At 36.4% G+C, this 19,856-nt stretch overlaps 2 protein-coding genes across 11 annotated transcripts in view; one reads left to right on the top strand and one right to left on the bottom strand.

Moving 5' to 3' along the window:
* The window catches only part of sugct (succinyl-CoA:glutarate-CoA transferase), a 304,284-nt gene that overhangs the window by 269,365 nt on the left and 15,063 nt on the right, over nt 1-19,856 (bottom strand). The gene's annotated exons all lie outside the window — the stretch shown is intronic.
* gyg1b (glycogenin 1b) lies at nt 1,028-19,617 on the top strand. Of its 5 annotated transcripts, NM_001002062.1 has the most exon segments (8): nt 1,028-1,077; nt 3,210-3,348; nt 3,433-3,607; nt 5,884-6,046; nt 13,590-13,716; nt 16,628-16,838; nt 18,620-19,182; nt 19,338-19,358. In NM_001002062.1, coding segments are annotated over 7 exon segments (966 nt in total). In that variant the 5' UTR covers nt 1,028-1,070; the 3' UTR covers nt 18,764-19,182; nt 19,338-19,358.

Genomic DNA, 19,856 nt, shown 5'->3' on the forward strand with positions numbered 1-19,856 from the left:
TGAATTGAATTGTTTATCTTTTAACTTCTAAATTTGTTTGTTTGGTGAGTCTGGTGACTACAATATTATTTTAATAAATATATCTGTTTAATAAATCTGTTTTGTTAAAATGCAAATGTCAAAACACATAGCCTATATTCACTGAGAAATGGAGAAAAATATTCATTTCCTAAATGAAGTGTACTCAATTATGCTGAGCACTGTATATCTTATTACAGCACAAATCCATATAGTGTCTTTTTCTGGTTTACAAAAAGACGTCATGACAGCCTTTATCTACATGTAATACAAAGTTTTTGTCAGTAAATAAATACCTTAACGCCAATAAATTTAGTAATTTTATAGTCAATCAAAATCAAAACTACTCTGACCAGCAGGGGGCAGAGGCGACCAATACAGCTCTATTCTATTCTATTCTATTCTATTCTATTCTATTCTATTCTATTCTATTCTATTCTATTCTATTCTAAAGCTTTGGTGACTCAATATTTTCTGCATTTTTTATGTTACAGTTATTATATAATGTATTTATATAATGTTTTTAAAACAGAAAGACAGTCCTAATATCTTCTGCAACTAAAGGATTACTAGTAAAGTGCAGTGTATATCTGTTCACTATTTTAGAACAGCAAATCTATTCAACATACAAGCAACCACGCTATATTAATTAGCTAATGCATAATGCACCGTGAACATCAAAAAAAATACTAGCTATACATGTTTTTAATAGAATATTCCAATGTATATTAGTTATTAATACATTAAATACATGCACACAGTTTATAAAAGTATTTAAACAACCTAAAAGTATGTTCTTCCCTTTCCACTTATTATAAATTACACCTTGGGTCTTGTAAATCTGTCAACTACCCAAAAACAGACACATATGTAAAGCCACACCCCTAAAACTATGTCATGAACCAATCACGGTCGTGTCCGCGGAGGCTTTCTGGTCACGTGATTGCTGGCAGTATATATAGCCACAGTCTGGGCTGGTATAAATGAACTGCAGTAAGGGAAACAGAGCCTCTTTGAGTGAAGTGACACTGCTGCTCTGACAAATATCAAGCATGGCAGGTATGTGGAAATTAATACGCTTTCTCAGTCTAGGTTGCATCATCTGTAAATTGAAGATAATAATATTATTATTAATAAAAATAATAATAATAATAATAATAATAATAATAATAATGATGATGATGATGATGATGATGATGATGATGATAATGGATGTATTTGCACATTGAGCTTTTTGATTTACGTAAATATAACACTCAAAAGGGTAACACTTTATTTTGATGGTCCATTTGAGTATTACTAGACTGTCTGCTTCATATCTGCTGATTCTGCTCCTTCTACAGACATGTCAACTTACACTAACCCCAACCCCAATCTAACAGTCTACATGTAATCCAATGAGAATTATTCGGCATGCAGATGCAATATAAATTAAATTCAACAAACGGACCATCAAAATAAAGTGTGACCCTAAAAAGTTTTAGGAACTGTGCATGTGTATTTCATTGCTTATTATCATATATCTGTACCATAGTAAGTTGTGTAATATTTTGTACTGGCATGGTTCTCCTCCTTTAGTTTTTTAATAGCAATATATTTGTCACAAATTGGACTGTAGAGTTTTAACAATTATCTGAAGAGAACAAACTGTTGTTTATTATTTTGTATGTGGTTCAACTGAATCAGACTGACTTGAGTTACCTCAACGATTCATTGAAGCGAGAATCATTTTTAAAGTGTTTGACTCGGGGAACAGAGTTGAGGACTCGATGCATAACAGGTTTAATTTTAATAGACCATTTTCATTAATTACAATTTGTGTTAAAACTCATTCGAATGAGAGATATGAAATAGTTTGTTTATTGCAAATTCAAGCAATGCTTGTTTCTGAAATGCTTCATTTTGCGAGCTGAATCATGGCTAGGACTCAAATATGATTCACTACAGTCATTTTAATAAAACCGTTGTTAAAAATGTAACAACGTGAGTGTACTTTAATATTGTGGAGGATATGTTTCTCTAAGAAAAATGGGGTAAAAGAATGACTAAATCATTGTAAACAGTTGTTTGAAACGAATAGCTTAAAGGAATCGATTCTTGAGATCAAAAAATCTTATTTTTATATCCTATAACGTTAAATACATTTATGATGCCAACTTGTGGTCTCCTCACAGACATGTACACTTACATGTGTTGTTGTAGGGAAGTATGCCATGAAGTTTTGGTCTAAATCTTGACATCATGACTGAAGGGATTTAAAGGAATAGTTCTCCCAAAAATAAAAATTGCGTCATTATTTACTCACCCTTGACTTGTTTTAATATTTTATGAATTTCTTTCTTCTGTTAAACACATAAGGAGATATTTTAAAGCAAGCACTTTTATTTATAATAAAGCACTTCATTATCTGCCCAAACAGTTTGGTATAATGAACACTTGTTGTGTGTATTGCCTCTTTATGTTGAATCACTGAATGCCACCTCAATTGAAAGCCGATTATGACAGAAGCATCTGCTATATGACTAAATGTACAAATAAAATAAAATAAAAATAATAAAAATAAACTAATAAAAAAATATAAAAAATTTAATTAAAATAAATAATTAAAATAAACAAATAAATAAAACACAATAAAAATATAAAGTAAATAATGAAAATAAAATACAATAAAAATAATAAAAAATATTAAAACTAAATAAAAATAATTAAAAATATTAAAATAAAATAAAACAATAAAAAAGAAATAATAAAAAATAAAATACAATAAAGATACAAAATAAATAAATAAAATACAATAAAAATAATAAAAGGTAAATAATTAAAATAAAATAAAAATATTTAAACATTAAAAATAAAATAAAATAAATAAATTACATAAAATACAATGAATACAAAAATAATAAAAATAAATAAATAAAAAATAAATAAAACATTTTAAAAAATAAAGAAAGAAAGAAATTAAATTAAATGCAAAAATATAAAAATATAATAAAATCAATAAAAAATAATTAAATTAAAATAATTAATAAACAAACAAACAAATAAATAAATAAATAGATAAATAAATAAAGAAAATAAAATACATTGAAAATACAAATTGGAATAATAATTAAAATAAAGTAAATAAAAAATCCAGTACATTTAATTTAAATAAATAATATTAATTACTAAAAACCTTCTGATTTATTTAGCAGATCAGGCTTTTGTCACTTTGGCCACCAATGACAGCTATGCGAGAGGAGCGATGGTGCTGGGAAAATCCCTCAAGAACCACAAGACTTCCAAAAAGCTGGTGGTGCTCATTGGACCTCACGTATCGGATCAGTCAAGGTAAAACATGTTCATCTAACCCACCATATTCTGTCGCAAACTTGTTTGATCTCCAACAGAAAACAGAATTTTTTAATTCTGTAGGGCGGTGCTGCATAACATCTACGATGAGGTCCGGCTAGTGGACGTGTTGGACAGTGGAGACGCAGCCCATTTGGCCATGATGAAGAGACCTGATCTGGGTGTCACTTTCACTAAGCTGCACTGCTGGACTCTCACGCACTACTCCAAATGTGTGTTCATGGATGCAGACACACTGGTGAGTGTTATATAGTGGGATTTCCAAGCAGATTTCAAGGCAGCTGGTTAACAGAGTTCAAGTTGTGCCTTGTCAAAACATGCATGAAATATTTATAATGCGGTTAGTCCGTGTGGTTTGCAGTGTCATTTGAATTACATTGTGCCTGATTGGATGTGTGAATCTATGCACTTTGCATTATGTTTAGCTTGTTGGGACTCCAAAATGATGCTTATGCGCATGCATTCAATGCAGATTTTTGTAAATCCTCACATGACACATACAGTTCCCAGCATGAATAAGAAAAATTTATAGTTTTGATAAGTTTATAAACTAGTGCATTTTTAAAAGAAATAATTGCATTTATAAAATTGTTTTACCCATAAACCAATAAAGCAGATTGGGTGATGGGCATTATCAGTATTGGGCAAGCTACTTGACAAATGCAGTGAGCTATTAGCTACTCTACATAAAATGTAGCTTAACTACACTAAAGCTACCCCCTGGGAAACGTAACAAGCTAAGCTAAAAGCTACATGGCAAAAGTAGCTTAGCTACATCTAAGCTATTTTTACAATTTTCATTTTTAAATCGAAGCAACTTAAATCCAAGTCAATCATATCTTAGAGATAAAACTGTCAATGAAACATATGAGGCAGAATAGTTCAGTTCAGTTATTTACTGTAAATAATATGCTGTACTAAACAGAAACACATTATAGTATATAACAGCTAAAACAAAAAATCCAATAAAAGCAGGTGTTACACATTTAAAACACTATAGTCATATATAGTAAATGGAAATATTTTGATAATAAATAAATATATTTGCCAGAGGTGGCAGTAATGCACCAAAAAGTTTGTTGTCGAACACCGTAAAACAGGAAGAAGAAGGAATCATCCTTCTCCCTATCATATGGATTTACTTCCATCGGCTAAACACCAGCCTCACAGCTCAGTGAATGTCGGTGCCGTCACTTATTGATCCACGATCTGTAAATGTAGCTTGTGTGGACGCTACTTGACTAATAAAATAGCTTCGCTACTGAAAAGCTATTTGATTTAGAAAGTAGCGACGCTACAGCCACGCTACTGAGAAATGTAGTTAAGCTAGTAGCGTCACTACTTATATCGACGCTCCTGCCCAACACTGGGCATTATGTATACTAATTTGTGGGCTCTGTATATCTGATGCAGAATCTAAATGCAGTAATATTGTGAACTATTTAAAGCATTGTTCATAAATGTTTATATGTTATTATTATTATTTATAATTTATTCATGACTTTTCAGCAGCATTACTCCAGTCGTTAGTGTTATATGATCCTTGAGAAATCATTCTAATATTTTGATTAGCTGCTTAAAAGGAGAGTTCACCAAAAAATGAAAATGATGCTATCATTGAATCATCATACAACTCCTTGTTCCTAATGTGTATGAGGTTTTTCTTCTTCTGTTGAACACACAGAAGATATATTGAAGAAAGTTAAAAAAGAAACAGGCATTGACTTTCATGGTTTGTGTTCGGCAGAAGAAAGAAAATTCATAAAGGTTTAGAAGCACTTGAGGGAGAGTGAATAGTGATGACATTTTCATTTTTGGGTGAACTATTCCTTTAAGAATCATTTCTGATTATAAAGTTCGGAGAACAGTGGTGCAGCTGAATATTTCTGTGGAAACCACAATATTATTTCAGTATTCTTTAATGAAGAACTGGATTTATTTGATTTGATCTGTATTTATTAGAACATGATTTATTTGTTTTATAAAAATTTACTCCAAACTAGTGCTGAACAATATATCATTTGAGCATCGATATCGCAAAGTGTGTATCTGCAATAGTCACACTGCAGGGTTAGATTATTTATAAAAAGTTAAAACAAAGATATTATTTACACCATGTACATGTTTTTTACATTTGATTGTTCAATTTCTGTACATTTATACTGTTAGACTCCCAGGAAATCCATAAAGCACTGTTAATTTGTTTATTTTTGCTTGTAATCTAGTATAATGTATGCAGATGCACTGCATAGAAAAAGACTTGATTATCCCACAAGCAATAAACATTAATGAAATCTTTCCACATAGAGTAACTCAAATCATCTGATCAAATTATATATATCACGGCAAAACAAAATATCCAAATGCTATATATTTCCAGTACAGTGCAGCCCTACTCCAAACATTTGTACATTAGAATATCGTACTACAGTTAATTATAATAATTAAATAAAAAATCTAACTATAGTAATTACAGTTAGTACAAATCTAGTAAACATTTGCTGTTGGCTGTAGGTGGTATCAAACATTGATGAGCTGTTTGACAGAGAGGAACTGTCTGCAGCGCCGGACCCCGGCTGGCCCGACTGCTTCAACTCTGGTGTGTTTGTGTTTCGTCCATCCAATGAAACCTACGGCAAACTTCTGCAGTACTGCACACAACACGGCAGCTTTGATGGTAAGTACAGTGAAGCAATGCAGTCATTCCTTTTTAGGTGAATCAGAAGCACCATGACACCCCTCCTTCAAAATAGTATTGTAATTATTTTTTACTTCAAGTATGTGCCCTGCCTAACTAAATCCATCACTAGATTAACAACCACACTGAGGTATGGATAAAGTACATTTAGGAGGTTGTTGTATCAAGGTGCGTTCACACGAGAGGCAGATCAATCGCCAAGCGCAAGGCATTTACATGTTAAGTCAATGCAAAGACACGAAAAGACATCCTGCAGAGCACATTGCATGAATGAGGCGGCGCGAATGACAGGATTCGCATGAATGAAACGGCATGGAGTGTCTTGATGATTAACGTGCTAATCATCGCTCCATTTGGAAAATCTGAACTTTAGCAGACATTTGCACCGCATTAACCAATTTAGGAGCTTGCTCTTGTAGGAGCGAGATTATATTATAGATGACATAGTGCCTGTTGTTGGTGTCCCGAGGGGAATCCTCCAGTCGACACCGGACAACAGCTCATCCAACTGAGCTCCACTCAGTCTGAAGCACCACTGAAAGCCTCCATCATCCAGGTACAGTTTCTGGAAGAGCTGATGAACTCAAAGAGCTGGGTGCACCTCTGAAAGGATCTAGTACAGGGTTTTTCAAAGTCTAAGACAGTGGGCCTCCCTTTTGACACAACTTATCCATTGGCGCCCCCCTCGATCCAAACACGCACGCACGCACAAACACACACACATATACATATACATATATATATATATATATATATATATATACACATATATATATATATATATATATATATATATATATATATATATATATATATATATATATATATATATGTACATACAGTATATATATAAAGACACAGACAGATGTCAGACTGTTTACTCATTTTTATCATCATTTGCATGAAAGTGCAATTATTTACAGAGTAATAAGTATTTTAATATAAAGTTTTTAAAACTAGGGTGATGGTTCAATATGAATAGAACAGATCCAAGAACTGTCCATCCCAGTCAAAACAGTCGAAGTTTAGTGGGTCTCATGCTGTCATTAGCCAAAATATCTTTACAAACCACACATAAAGGTCGTGGTTCATCAGCAGGTCCTGTCCACGTAAATCCTAAACTCAAATACTGATCATCATATCGTCCTCTTTTGGGTTTAAGCCCTGAACTTGAAGGCTTTGAATCAGGGGGTCTCAGAAACCGATCCATTGTATTAGCAGGCATTTACCTGTATTGGCGGGCTTACCAAACAGAAGCGAATTCACAGCTATGGCCTTCTGGGTAAAAAAGGTTTTCTTATTTTAGACGTATTATTTTTTTTTGCTTTGTTTAATTAAAATGTTTAAAAATAATAAAAATACATATAATAATTAAACTTAATAATTATATTTTTATTATATAATATTTTTTTCCCGCGCCTCCCCTGACATGCTCTGGCGCCCCCCTGGGGAGGCGCGCCTCACACTTTGAAAACCCCTGATCTAGTAGAATGAATCTACACTGTTTTTCAGCTTTCCTAAAGCACTTAAAGCAAGCAAGAAGGTTTTGAGCCTCGGGCTGGGTTAGTAGGCATTTCTGTGTGGAGTATGCATGTTCTTACCGTGTTCACATGGGTTTCCTCCGGGTGCTCCGGTTCCCCCACAGTCCAAACACCAATAGTTTGGGTTGTTTGTTTGTAGTACTCATTTTACGACTCACCTAGAGTTAAGAAGTTGAGTTTTACCATTTTTGAATGCATTCAGTTGATCTCCAGGTCTGACAGAAACATTAATTAACTTAGCTTAGCATAAAATATTAAATCAGATTAGACCATTAGCATCTCTCTCAAATGACCAAATAGAGTTTGGTTGACTCTTCTGTAGTTAAATTTTAAAACTGAAAATTGAAAAAAAAATGAAAGGTTGCTATTTTATAGTGTTTCTTGTAATGATATTATCTAGTTAATGTATTTTATTATAATATACTATCATTGTGCCTGCTGCAGCCATGGTACAGCAGCGAAGTTCATTGATTATTGCACCAGAATGAGAGTATAGATCCTGGACATATCAGAAAACAGCAACTTTTCATTTTCCATCACTCTTAGTGCACGATGTAACTACAGAAGTGTCAATCTTTAAACTAGAAAATTATCAAAACTGTTTTTTTAATTTATTTTTTTATTGAGCGATATGCTAATGGTCTAATCCAATTCAATGATCTATGCTAAGCTAATGTAAAAGTTCTCCAGCCAGATCTGGGGATCATTTAATCATTCATTCATTCATTTTCTTTTCGGCTTAGTCCCTTTATTCATGAGGCGTCGCCACAGTGGAAAGAACCGCCAACTTATCCAGCATATGTTTTACGCAGCAAATACCCTGACAGCTGCAACCCAGTACTGGAAAACACCCATACACTCTCACATTCACACACATACACTACGGACAATTAAGTTTACCCAAGTCACCTTTAGCGCATGTCTTTGGACTTGTGGGAGAAACCGGAGCACCCGGAGGAAACCCATGCCTACACGGGGAGAACATGCAAACTCCACACAGAAATGCCAACTGGCCCAGCTGAGGCTCGAACTAGCGACCTTCTTGCTGTGAGGCAAAATCGCTACCCACAGCGCCACCACATTCCTTCATTTTCCTTCACTTTAGTCTCTATTTCAGAGTTCGCCACAGTGTAATGAACCGACAACTATTCCAGCATTCCAGCACAGTTTTACACAGTTTTACACAGTTTTACACACCACACTCTTATGGTGTGGTAATTTGGAACCTGTAGATCAGCTAAAAGAATTTACAAATGATACGTCTCCATTATTTAACGTAAAAAAAAAAATAAGCCTATTTCCAAAAAAAAAAAAAGGCTGAGTGTTCCTTTAACATTAACCCTGCAGCACAAACATCTCTGCATATAATAACACACCAGCAGTTTGACATGTGCTCATTTCACACACCCTGTCCGCATAATTAAGTCGCTCTTACTTGTTTGCATCACAAAATGACTTCAAGTGAAAAAGCCCAGCAGATCCTCACGAGTATTGCCCAACACAGCTGGTTCATAAACCCGGAGAGAGGAATCTGGCACAGGCGCTCTCAGCAAACAAAAGCCCTTTCAAGGCAACCCTCTTTTTCCCTTTTCTTTAGGAGCCAAAGGGCATTTTTCTGCAGCCACCTCTTGGCGAAGATGCTCGTTACGCAACATTTTATGGCTTTTAGTAATTTGGTAAAACAGGGAATGAGCATGCATGTTTCTATTCTGCCCACAAAAAGTGCAGGGCGAGTAATTGTTTGCACATGCCAGATTGCATGAGAGGGTGATTTGCAGATTTATAATGTTTTGGTGTTAACGTTTTGAACGCGTTTGCAGCTCACCAACACAGTGAATCCATTATTATTGAGCCTGGCTGACATTTTTAGTGAGACCATAGAGGAACCAATTAGATTGCCGTGTTGTGAGGGTGGACTGCTGAAACTAATTGACACGGCTTACATTATGGAGACTGGCTGCTTTTCAAAAGCCTTTTGTTATCCCGCGGCTCTCGTAATTAAGCTCTCTGCTTATCGCAGGCTGTTTAAGCGCTACACTTCTCATCAGTCTATTTTGGTTCATGGTGGTTTTGAAGTGACCAGTGGTCATCTTCTGACCATCATCTGCTCTGTTTAATGACGCGTCAGATCTCTTATGGTGTGGTAATTTGGAATGATTGCTTTATTTTTAGCTGGACGGTTTGTCACAACAGAGATTGCTTGAACTCTTCTTGACTGTTGTCATGTTGTTTCTTTTGGTGTTATTTGCTTAGTGAAACTGAAAGGGAAGAATTGTAGAATATAAAAGGACAATCAGAATGACAATCAGAGTGTATTTCTGTATAAAAGATGACAGCGATGAGTGTTATTTGTTTGATTGCTATAGTTCAGTGCCTCCCACAGGTTTGAAATTGGGATGGTAGCCGGATTAAAACACCATTTACCCACATCAAATGAATAGATAACTATATCCGACAAACAATATATAATGAAACTTTTATCAATAATTTTATTTATTATACACAGTTTCTTTTCAATGGGTTAAAGTAAAAAAAGGACATCCACAATTTCTCCTACTTTTATTCTATTCAGGAGCCATGTGCACCCACTGACAGATCAAATCTGCTCCTCTCTTTCTTTCAAGTTCAAAGAAAATTGCCTTTGTAATATATAACATCATGAAATTAATTAAAAAATCAACAAACAAGAAATAAATGACAGAAAAAAACAGACCATATCTCTAAAAATTATCATAAATAATTCTCCTCTTCGAGTAAATAGTAAAGTTTTTCTGAGTCATTTAGATAAAAAAATATATACATTTAATGTTTCTCTCGCTCTCGTGACACTGCAGTCAGTTGTGAAGCCAAGCAAAAGTAGGCTTAAGTAAAAAGGTAATGTAAAAGCACAGACAAGCTTTAGAAAGCAAAAGTATAAGTTGAATCCTGGACATTTTATGAGATTTATAACCCGGTCGGAAGAAAGTCCCAAAAAGGCGCACCTCTGTGAGTTTGCAGAGCTTGTGAGACTGTGGGAGTGTTGACAAGTCATGCGCACACAGAATGAAACAGGTAACCAATAGAAGATTTTCCACTACTTAATCAATCGTGAATGTTTGGTTATTGGGAAGATACAAGAAATGCAAAGGATGTTAACAACGGTAAAAAAAAAAAAAAAAGAAGAAATCACTAAATATTATTGGGCGGCCGCTAATAAAACTGGGTGGCCCGCCCAAGTAAAGTCTATGCGTGGGAAGCACTGCTTACTGTAATTAATTTACTTATATTCTGAAAAAGAGATTACTTAACAGTCTTATGAACACCCCCTACAAGTAACGCACTGCCATAAAACCTTTATAATCATGACATGACACCTAACGAAAATTAATGAGATTTTATGCAAGCTTATGTCATTAAAGTCCATGTGAACCAGAAGTTCTCCTCTCTCCTATGCACTTCTGACTAAAATGGAATATTGAGTAGGGGGTGGGGCTTTTTTTGCAAATCATTCCTTTTTAGCAAACTAATGGTAAGAGGGGCGTGGCTAAGAATATAAGCCGTCAAAGTGATGTCAACAGAGAAGTAACGCCGCCACTCCAAACAAATGGTCCAATATTGATTGAAGATCACCAAAACACAAGTTTTTTCAGTGGATTAACTTAAATAATAACAATGTGCACTGAAAGATGTTAATAAGCAAAATAATCATTGTGGGCAGAATTACAATTTCAATACTCCACTGTTTAGAGCAAGGTAGGGCCCCAAACTGATACTGTTCAGGGCCCCGGGATGTACAGGGCTGGCCCTGATCGGCTGGGTGGGTGTTGAGTTACATGTCTTTGGACAAATATGATGATGTTACACTTGTCCTGAGAGTCAACACTCCCAAAGAGCATCTCATGCTTGCAAAAGCCACTGCATGCTCGTTGCGTTTTTTTTACTGAGGTGCAAATTTTTAATTATATAAGACAGAATTTGCTGTGGTAGGAAAAGCCACTGTGGACCTTTTGTTTTTCTTTTTGATATTAGAAAGGGATGAGTTTGTTGTCATCCGCTGTGTAAAAACTTGCTGGATAAGTTGGCGGTTCATTCCACTGTGGCGACCCCGGATTAATAAAGGGACTAAGCCGACAAGAATGAATAAATGAAAAAAATTAGTTTGTTGTCTTTAACTCCCGGACATCTCTGAGTTTATGCAGTTACATAAGTTTATTTCTCATCTTTGGACTGGAAACTTAGCTATCAACAAACAAGAGTGTTTCAAGAGTGTTTCTGCATCAGAAAAAGAAACCGAGCAAATCACTTCCAGTCCTCGTTGGCCGCTCAGACACCAGGCATCCCAAAAACAAAGCATCAGTTTGTTCACCCATACCTGCAGGTTTCAAAGTATCCGTGCACCAGTGAATCGAACAGGCATCCCTCCATTTCCTCCATTATTACAGCTCTGCGGACCCGAGGCCGTCACATGCTCTCGTTCTCATCCTCTGCCAATGTAAACCAGCGAGGGAGCGTTCGCATTCCTGCAGCATTCAGATCATCCTCTCAAAATGAGCTCAGAGATGTTTGTAGAGCCCCATGCAGAAGTAAAGCCCCGCAGGAGCATCTGAATTCTGTTTCTGGGCTCCTGAGGGCACACCCAGATTAAATGACGGCGGGTTGGTTTAACTGGTATACCGGCATGCTTTGTGAACACATTATTCTGGTCAATCTGTTAAAGGTACGTAGAGTTATTAAGTGCGCTCGGCTGGCAGGGACTACATTTCTTCATTTCCTCATAGCGTGCGCAGATGTTGATGTGTTTCAGAGCAGAGGATGGCAGTGAATTATAAGAGCAGTCCAAACAGAGGTCACTTTCAAACATGCCGCTTTCTGTTGACCGAGGGCAGAAAATTCATGTCCTCCACTCAAAGATGATCCAAATCGTTTAGAGGAGCTTTAAAGGACACTTATGACGAAAATCATATTTAATGAGCTGTTTGGACAGAACTGTGTGTAGGTATAGTGTGTCCACAGTCATATTAGGGTGATATAAAGACAATATGGTTTCCGCTACATTCATTCTTCCATGACAGGGTGCCACACCAAAATTCATCCCGCCATTACAGCTCCTCGTTCAAATCATTCAGTCATTGTTGTTGTTGTTTTTTAATAGCGGGTTATAAATGGCACCAAAACGCATTAAAATGTAAGTGAATTATAACAGCGCAAGCTTTTCTGTTACCGCAGCAGTGCTGTGCGTTATTTGCTTAACCCTGACTGACAGGTGCGTGATGCATGAGGCCAGCAAACACGATGTAGCTTTCAGTTAAGATGAACACAGTTTCCATAATTATACTTTATTTATAAAGGTCTGAGGCTCTGCATACAAAGACTTTATCTTGCTGGAGTTTATTTATTAGTATGTTTGATAATTTATGTAGTTTGTTTATATGTTGTTTTAATTACCTAATAAACAACACAAAAACCTATTAAATCATTCATTTATTACAGCTTAGTGCCTTCATTAATCTTGGGGGCACCACAGCAGATTGAACCGCCAACCTATCCAGCACGTTCCACATAGCAGATGCCCTTCAGTCTGCAACCCATCACTGGGAAACATCCACACACACCCATACACTACAGACAATTTAGATGACACCCACGCGAACATGGGAGAACATGCAAACTCCACACAGAAACAACAAATGACATAGCCGGGGCTTAAACCAGCATCCTTTTTGCTGTGAGGCGAACCTGCTACCCATTGCGCCACCGTGCAGCCCTAATTATTACTTCATTATTTTATTTTATTATTTATTTATTTTAATTATTTTCATTTAGTTATTTATACATTAATTTTATTTGTTTTTTTTCACTTGTTTTCATTGTCTTTTGTCATTTAAATTATTATTTGTTTTTTTCTAGAATTGATTATTGCATTCTTAAATATTTAAAGTAAAAAAAAAAATCCACTTATTCCTTTGATTATTGACATTATTGTATAATTGTTTGTCCCCCAGGAGGGGACCAAGGAGTTCTGAATGGCTTCTTCAGCGACTGGGCAACAGCCGACATCACAAAACACCTTCCCTTCATCTACAACATGAGCAGCATCGCCATCTACACCTACCTTCCTGCTTTCAAACAGTATGTGTGACTGTACCAGTCTTACTGAGGTCTCAGGCTTGTTAAAAACTTTGCACTAATAAAACATTAAAAAGATGGCTCAGTGGTCATCTCACAGCAAGAAGGTTGCTGGTTCAAGTCCCGGCTGAGATTATGCTCTTTTCAAAAGATACAAATGCCTTTGTGTCAGCATAGTGGCAGAGTCAAAAACAAGACTAATGTCCTATGCTAATGAGGGAGAGATGGGCACTAATGGGCGGAGCTATCCCCCTCTGATGACACGTACAAAGAGAGAATGTCAATCAAAGAGTTTCTGCAGTGTTTCCATCAAGCGTGATTATAAAAAAATAATTAAATTAATACATTTTTGCCATTATAAGCTGCTTATATTCACAGACATTACTGTGTTTAAACCACTTATAAAAATGAGCTTGCATAATAGGCCGCTTTTAACATTTCTATAAGCCTGAGTGTGACTTGTCCACTTCTCCAGCAGCCCTGAGTCTCCACATGCCTCTGTCTATATCACTGATGCTGGCATGTGTTGGCCTTCAGGACGGTACAGTAAGAAGATCCACACATCAGTCACATGAAGACTAATGCCCTAACATCAGGTTACAGAGGCAGAGGAAAGAGAAGTGAGACACACTAAATCACCTGACACACTCGCGCTAATGCGAACATGTTTTCAACTGCCAGCAAAAGTTTGAGTGTTGTCAGCTCAGTTTTACACCATATTTTTAAATGCACGTGGCTGGTTTTAACCCACAGAAAAGGTTAAAAAGTCAGAGGAGGTTTTAATTTGTCCAATTCTGTATGGGGTTTTTTTGCTCCCATTTTTCATGAGCTGAAAAAGACTCTGAAAATATTGTTTACCATTTGTCTAAATGTCTAAATCGGTGTTAGTGAGCATTTCTTCTTTGCCAAAATAATACATCCACCTCAAAGCAGTGCCATATCAAGATGCTGATTAGACAGCATGATTATTGCCGTCAGTATATACATACGGATATATATATATATATATATATATATATATATATATATATATATATATATATATATATATGGCATGGCACTTCTCGTAAAGAGCAGGGGTGTAACCCCGGTGTCCTGGCCAAAGTCCCTCAATCGGCCCTTACGATTATGGCCTCCCAATCATCCCCTTCCACTGAATTGGCTCTATCACTGTGACTTCACACCACCAATAGCTGGTGTGTGGTGAGCGCACTGGCGCCGTTGTCCTGTGGCAGCCATCACATCATCCAAATGAATGCTGCACACTGGTGGTGGTGTGGAGAAACCCCCCCTCATGATTGTGAAGCGCTTTGGGTGTATGGCCATACACAATAAATGCGCTATATAAATAGACATTACATTACATTACATATTGCACAGGGGTGGTTTAGGCTGGCCACACTAAGGGTCTCTCACTATTAGAGATGCAACGATTGTATATTTTGGTAGTGCGGTTCAAATCTGAGAAATAATCACGGTTATCACGATTAATATGCATTCATTACTTTCAAAACACTACTAGTTTAGAAAATCATATAAAAACTCCTTATATTTAAAGTGCTATTTATTGCTCCTCAGTAACCAAACAATACAGTACAAAATAATAAAAAACAATAGTGCATTTTTTACATTTAAATACATGTAATAGTTTTACACTGAAAATAAATAACAGAACAATGATTAAATAAATCAACAAATAAATAGAATTTGTCTAATGTAAATCTATTGCAAGTATTTAATCATGTATTTTAATACACGATTTAAGTATTTAATCTCTTTTAAAGAGGACAAATATGTGTCCACAAATATGGATACAGTGTGGACGTGATATGTGAACGGCCCTTTATAGCCTGAGCTATAGTTTATAGCTTGAGCCATAGCTAATCCAGTGTGTGTGTGTGTGTGTGTGTGTGTGTGTGTGTGTGTGTGTGTGTGTGTGTGTGTGTATTAGCCTATGTGTACAAGGACCTTTAAACTAGCACACCGTTGGCATGACTTTGTTTAGTTTCATCAGTTTTGTTCCATGCAAAAACACGGTGTTGAGAAGCCTTTACGATAAATTAACCATGACGAATTAAAGTGCAATTAATAGTGAAATCCGTTAATCGTTGCATCCTTACTCTCTATGCTATCCAAACCATGTCTAGGAGAGTTTCCCAGTTTGTTTGACAAGTGTGAGTGCTTCTAATCAGACTCAGGCACGATTCAGTTGGCCGGCCCTGGCCCGGTTGGAAGAAGAGTGCCAGAGCATGGTTCACTTGGGCTTTGGCGCGGTACGCTTCTAGTGTGAGAGCAAAGCGCGCCTGAGCCCGAAACTGAAGATGCAACGTCACTTTTAAGGGACTGTTTCATATGGATTTAATCATTCTTACTTTTAAAGGAACGTGGACTGTCATAGTTTTAAGACTTAAACCCCTCACTGCATGACAGCTGCACCTTCAGCAAACCTCCTAACTCCTGCAGCACGATGACTTATGATTATTTAAGAGCGTCAAAAAGTGGCTGATCTGTTCAGCGAAATATTTGACTGCGTGTCACCGCATCCCAAATGACTAAAACAATATAACTTAAGCAATGTCTACTGTAAGCGTGCTCAGGTTCGGAAGGCAAAATGCAGTATGTCCATAAGGCTGGACCACATGCCAGAGTGTGTGTGTGGTCACATGATGTGCGTTTTCAGCGTTGTAGTGTGGACAGAGATCTTCTCAGAAACACTAGGTGACACGCCAGTGTGGATGTGGATCATTATCATTCAAAAACGCTGTTTTAAAACTAAAACGTATTAATGTAAACGGGACCTAACATCTGCAGGGTTATGATCAAGCATAGGCTGAGTAAATAATAACATTAATTTGGGTGTACTATCCCTTTAATACGACCAGCTTAAAAACAGGGCTGGTTTTTCTGTCAACAGATATGGTGCAAATGCGAAAGTCGTGCACTTCCTGGGCCAGATGAAGCCATGGAGTTACACATACAACCCGAGTCAGAGGAGACTGAAGGGGGACATGCAGGGGTCATTAGACCCCAGTTTCCTGCTGGAGTGGTGGGCTTTATACAGCGGTGAGGTGGTGCCACTGCTGATGGGAGAATATGGAGACCAACCCTTCTACTCCGGCTGCGAGGTCAGACACACACACACACAGAAAGATAGAGTGAGTGAGTGAGTGAGTGAGTGAGCGAGTGAGTGAGCGAGCATGGTATATTTTCATGTGGGTTGTTTTATCACTGACAGCTTGTGTATATTTTATGTCGTGTATTAAAATAGCATTTGAGAAATATGAAAAAAAATGCAATTATTAATTTCGTAAATCATCTGGATGACTATGGTGATACCTGTTAGATGTATTTACTTTATTTTACCATACTCACTTGCGCATTTTAAAAACCACTGTGTCAGCTTGACCTTCATCTTGTGATTGCAGAGATTATTTCAAGCTGTAGCCTATACAACTTTTTTTGTAATTACCACTTTTTATGAATTTCCGTATGTTCAAAAAAGCAAAGCAAACATTAAAACAATTCCTTGAAAGCTTGGGCTAGTTTGCACATCATGATTTTGCCAAGTACGATGTGATCCTGGATTAACATATATCTAAACCCAAACAAAACTGTCTCTTCTGCGGTATATCAGTTTTAATATTCAATAATAGCCTTTATAAAAGTATGACGTACAATGTATACAATATAGGAAATTACGACAAGCAATCAGTCAAATATGTAGAATCAGTGTACGTAGTCACATTGATATATTAACTTATCTTTGTGCTCAGCCAAAACACGTTACCTGAAACAAGTGATAGATTCAAAAGACCAAAGAGGAATATGTCATTAGATAGAGACAGGAAGAATTAAATATCACATTTAACAACTACAGTAAGACGCGATCCAGCGGTGGATCCTTGCTGAACTGTCCAACGTGTGCTGCTCTCACCTGGGGAGATGTGCTCAAAGCTCCCGCTGCCTGCCTTGAGCTCAGATGTGCGCATAAGGCTGCACCACATGCCAGTAGATCAGCAGTTTCTGAAATACTCAGACCAGCTGGCACCAACAACCATGCTACGTTCAAAGTCACTTAAGTCCCCTTTCTTCCCCATGTCTACATGCCTAAATGCATTGAGTTGCTGCCATATGATTGGCCGACTAGAAATTTGCATTAACGAGCACTTGTACCTAATAAAGTGGCCGGTGCATGTATATGTAAATGCAGGAACAGGTCCTAATTGGTGAAATCAGGTTGCCGGGGCTATTTTCCTCCAAGTCCCATTAATTCCTGAACCACTGCTGTAAAATTAACAGAAGCCAGACATTTTCTCAACTAATAAATACTTATAGTCATCTTTTAACAGCATAAGACAAGGATCTAAATCAAAGTGTAACTTTAATTATATTTTATGGTTATTTTTTTAAAGTTTAAGCTACATGTTTCCAGAAGTTGGATTTGACCAGAGAGACCCCAAAACATATGCATGAAAGCATCATTGGAATTATTGTTGCACAGACTGCAATTAGGATTTGGTTTCATCAGATATATCGCTTATATGCACTCCTAAAAGGTACAGGAGCTGTCACTGGGGCAGTATCTTTTCAAAAAGTTACATATTTGTACCTAAAGGATCCATAATAGTACTTCAAAGGTACTTTTTAGGTACATTTGGGTACTAACATGCACCTTTGAGGTACCATTGTGGACTTGAATATGTACCTTTTGAAGAGGTACTGCCCCAGTGACAGCTCCTGTACCTTTATTTCTGAGAGTGTGGGGTGGAATACATCGTGTGTGCAATTTCAAAATGGATAAGAATGTGCGAGGGGTTTTGGAGGTAAGGCAGATTATTTGACCAGACTGTACGAACTTTCTTTTAAATGACCGTCTGAATGTTAATGTGGCCTGTGTTGTGTTCAGGAGGATGTAGCGGAGAGCACTCATGTTCAGCCGATCATGTCTTCAGCCGAGCGAAAGCAGAAATGGGAACAGGGTCAGGCCGACTACATGGGAATAGACTCTTTTGACAACATTCAGAAAAAGCTGGATGTTTTCCTGAAATGATAAAATAAAAAATGTGAACACAGAGATCTGAAAAGGTGTTCAGCTATGCAAGACGCCAACTCCTCACTGTCTGCTTCATTCACTTTACCTTCGAAAAGCCATTTCAAATGTGAACTCTAGTGTTTTTACTCATTTCTAAAGGGAGTTTTGGGAAGTGTCAGTTTTCTCTTTCTTAAGCAAGTTTGAACATTTTAAAGCTTTATTTAAAGTCATTTCTGGACATATACTGACACCTGCTGGTGTGGATGCATGGTTATGCAATAGAAATCTTTTTTTCTATTACTGATGCCATTGTAAAAGTTCCCCATTCACATGATCAAATATATCAATTATTAAAAGGGGTAATCAATGTACCAAGCTGTTACTTAAAGTATTCAGCTGGCACATGTGGTGTTATGACTACTGATGTGACAAAAATATTCATCTCATGGGAGTTTACAAGCCTTTAAGTATAATAGTCATTTTAGTGAGAAAAAATTTATTTAGAGCACATGTTGCCAGTCCTAGAACATTTAAACAACCTTTACATTTTACCGAAAAACTATACAAGAGGGGTTATGTTTTTAATTCTGTCTTAAATGGCAAAAAAATGGCTTTTTCTCTTCTTCAATTTGTGCCTTAGTGTTTTACATTTTAAAGACATGATGCTTTTAAATGTCAGCCTTATCTTGGTTTTCATTGTTTAATTAATTTCTGTCTCTGGTTTACAGGTGTTGTTAGCTGCCAGCACTTTCTTCTTATTTTTTATATCTTTATATTTTTTTCTTTTTGTTTTTTTTGCATCTGTTTTCCATTATTTGGTGTTACAGGGCCCTTGTCCCCCTCCAGCTACAAAATAAAGCCTTTAAAATACATTGTTTAATCCCTTTTTTAATTTTGCATTTCTATGTTATAGATAGATAGACAGACAGATAGATAGACAGATTAAAGAAGGGATGAATGGAGTTAAGTTATAGTTTAAAAAAAGATGATCTGATCCAATATGCTTTTAGCTTAAAGAAAAATAAAGACATGGATCAAGACTAGTAAACTACCAATGTACAGTTTTTAAACGCTTTATGAGAGAAAAACAACACTATTCTGATAATCTTAA

The sequence above is a fragment of the Danio rerio genome, chromosome 24, assembly GCF_052040795.2.
Source record: "Danio rerio strain M-AB ecotype USA chromosome 24, GRCz13ab, whole genome shotgun sequence".
Classification (NCBI taxonomy): domain Eukaryota; kingdom Metazoa; phylum Chordata; class Actinopteri; order Cypriniformes; family Danionidae; genus Danio; species Danio rerio.

Excerpts from the sequence above, each read along its gene's own strand:
- gyg1b (XM_087308430.1), top strand. Across the intron at positions 6,047-13,589 it reads ACAACACGGCAGCTTTGATG|GAGGGGACCAAGGAGTTCTG; the intron begins GTAAGTACAGTG and ends TTTGTCCCCCAG. Across the intron at positions 16,839-18,619 it reads CCTTCTACTCCGGCTGCGAG|GAGGATGTAGCGGAGAGCAC; the intron begins GTCAGACACACA and ends TGTTGTGTTCAG.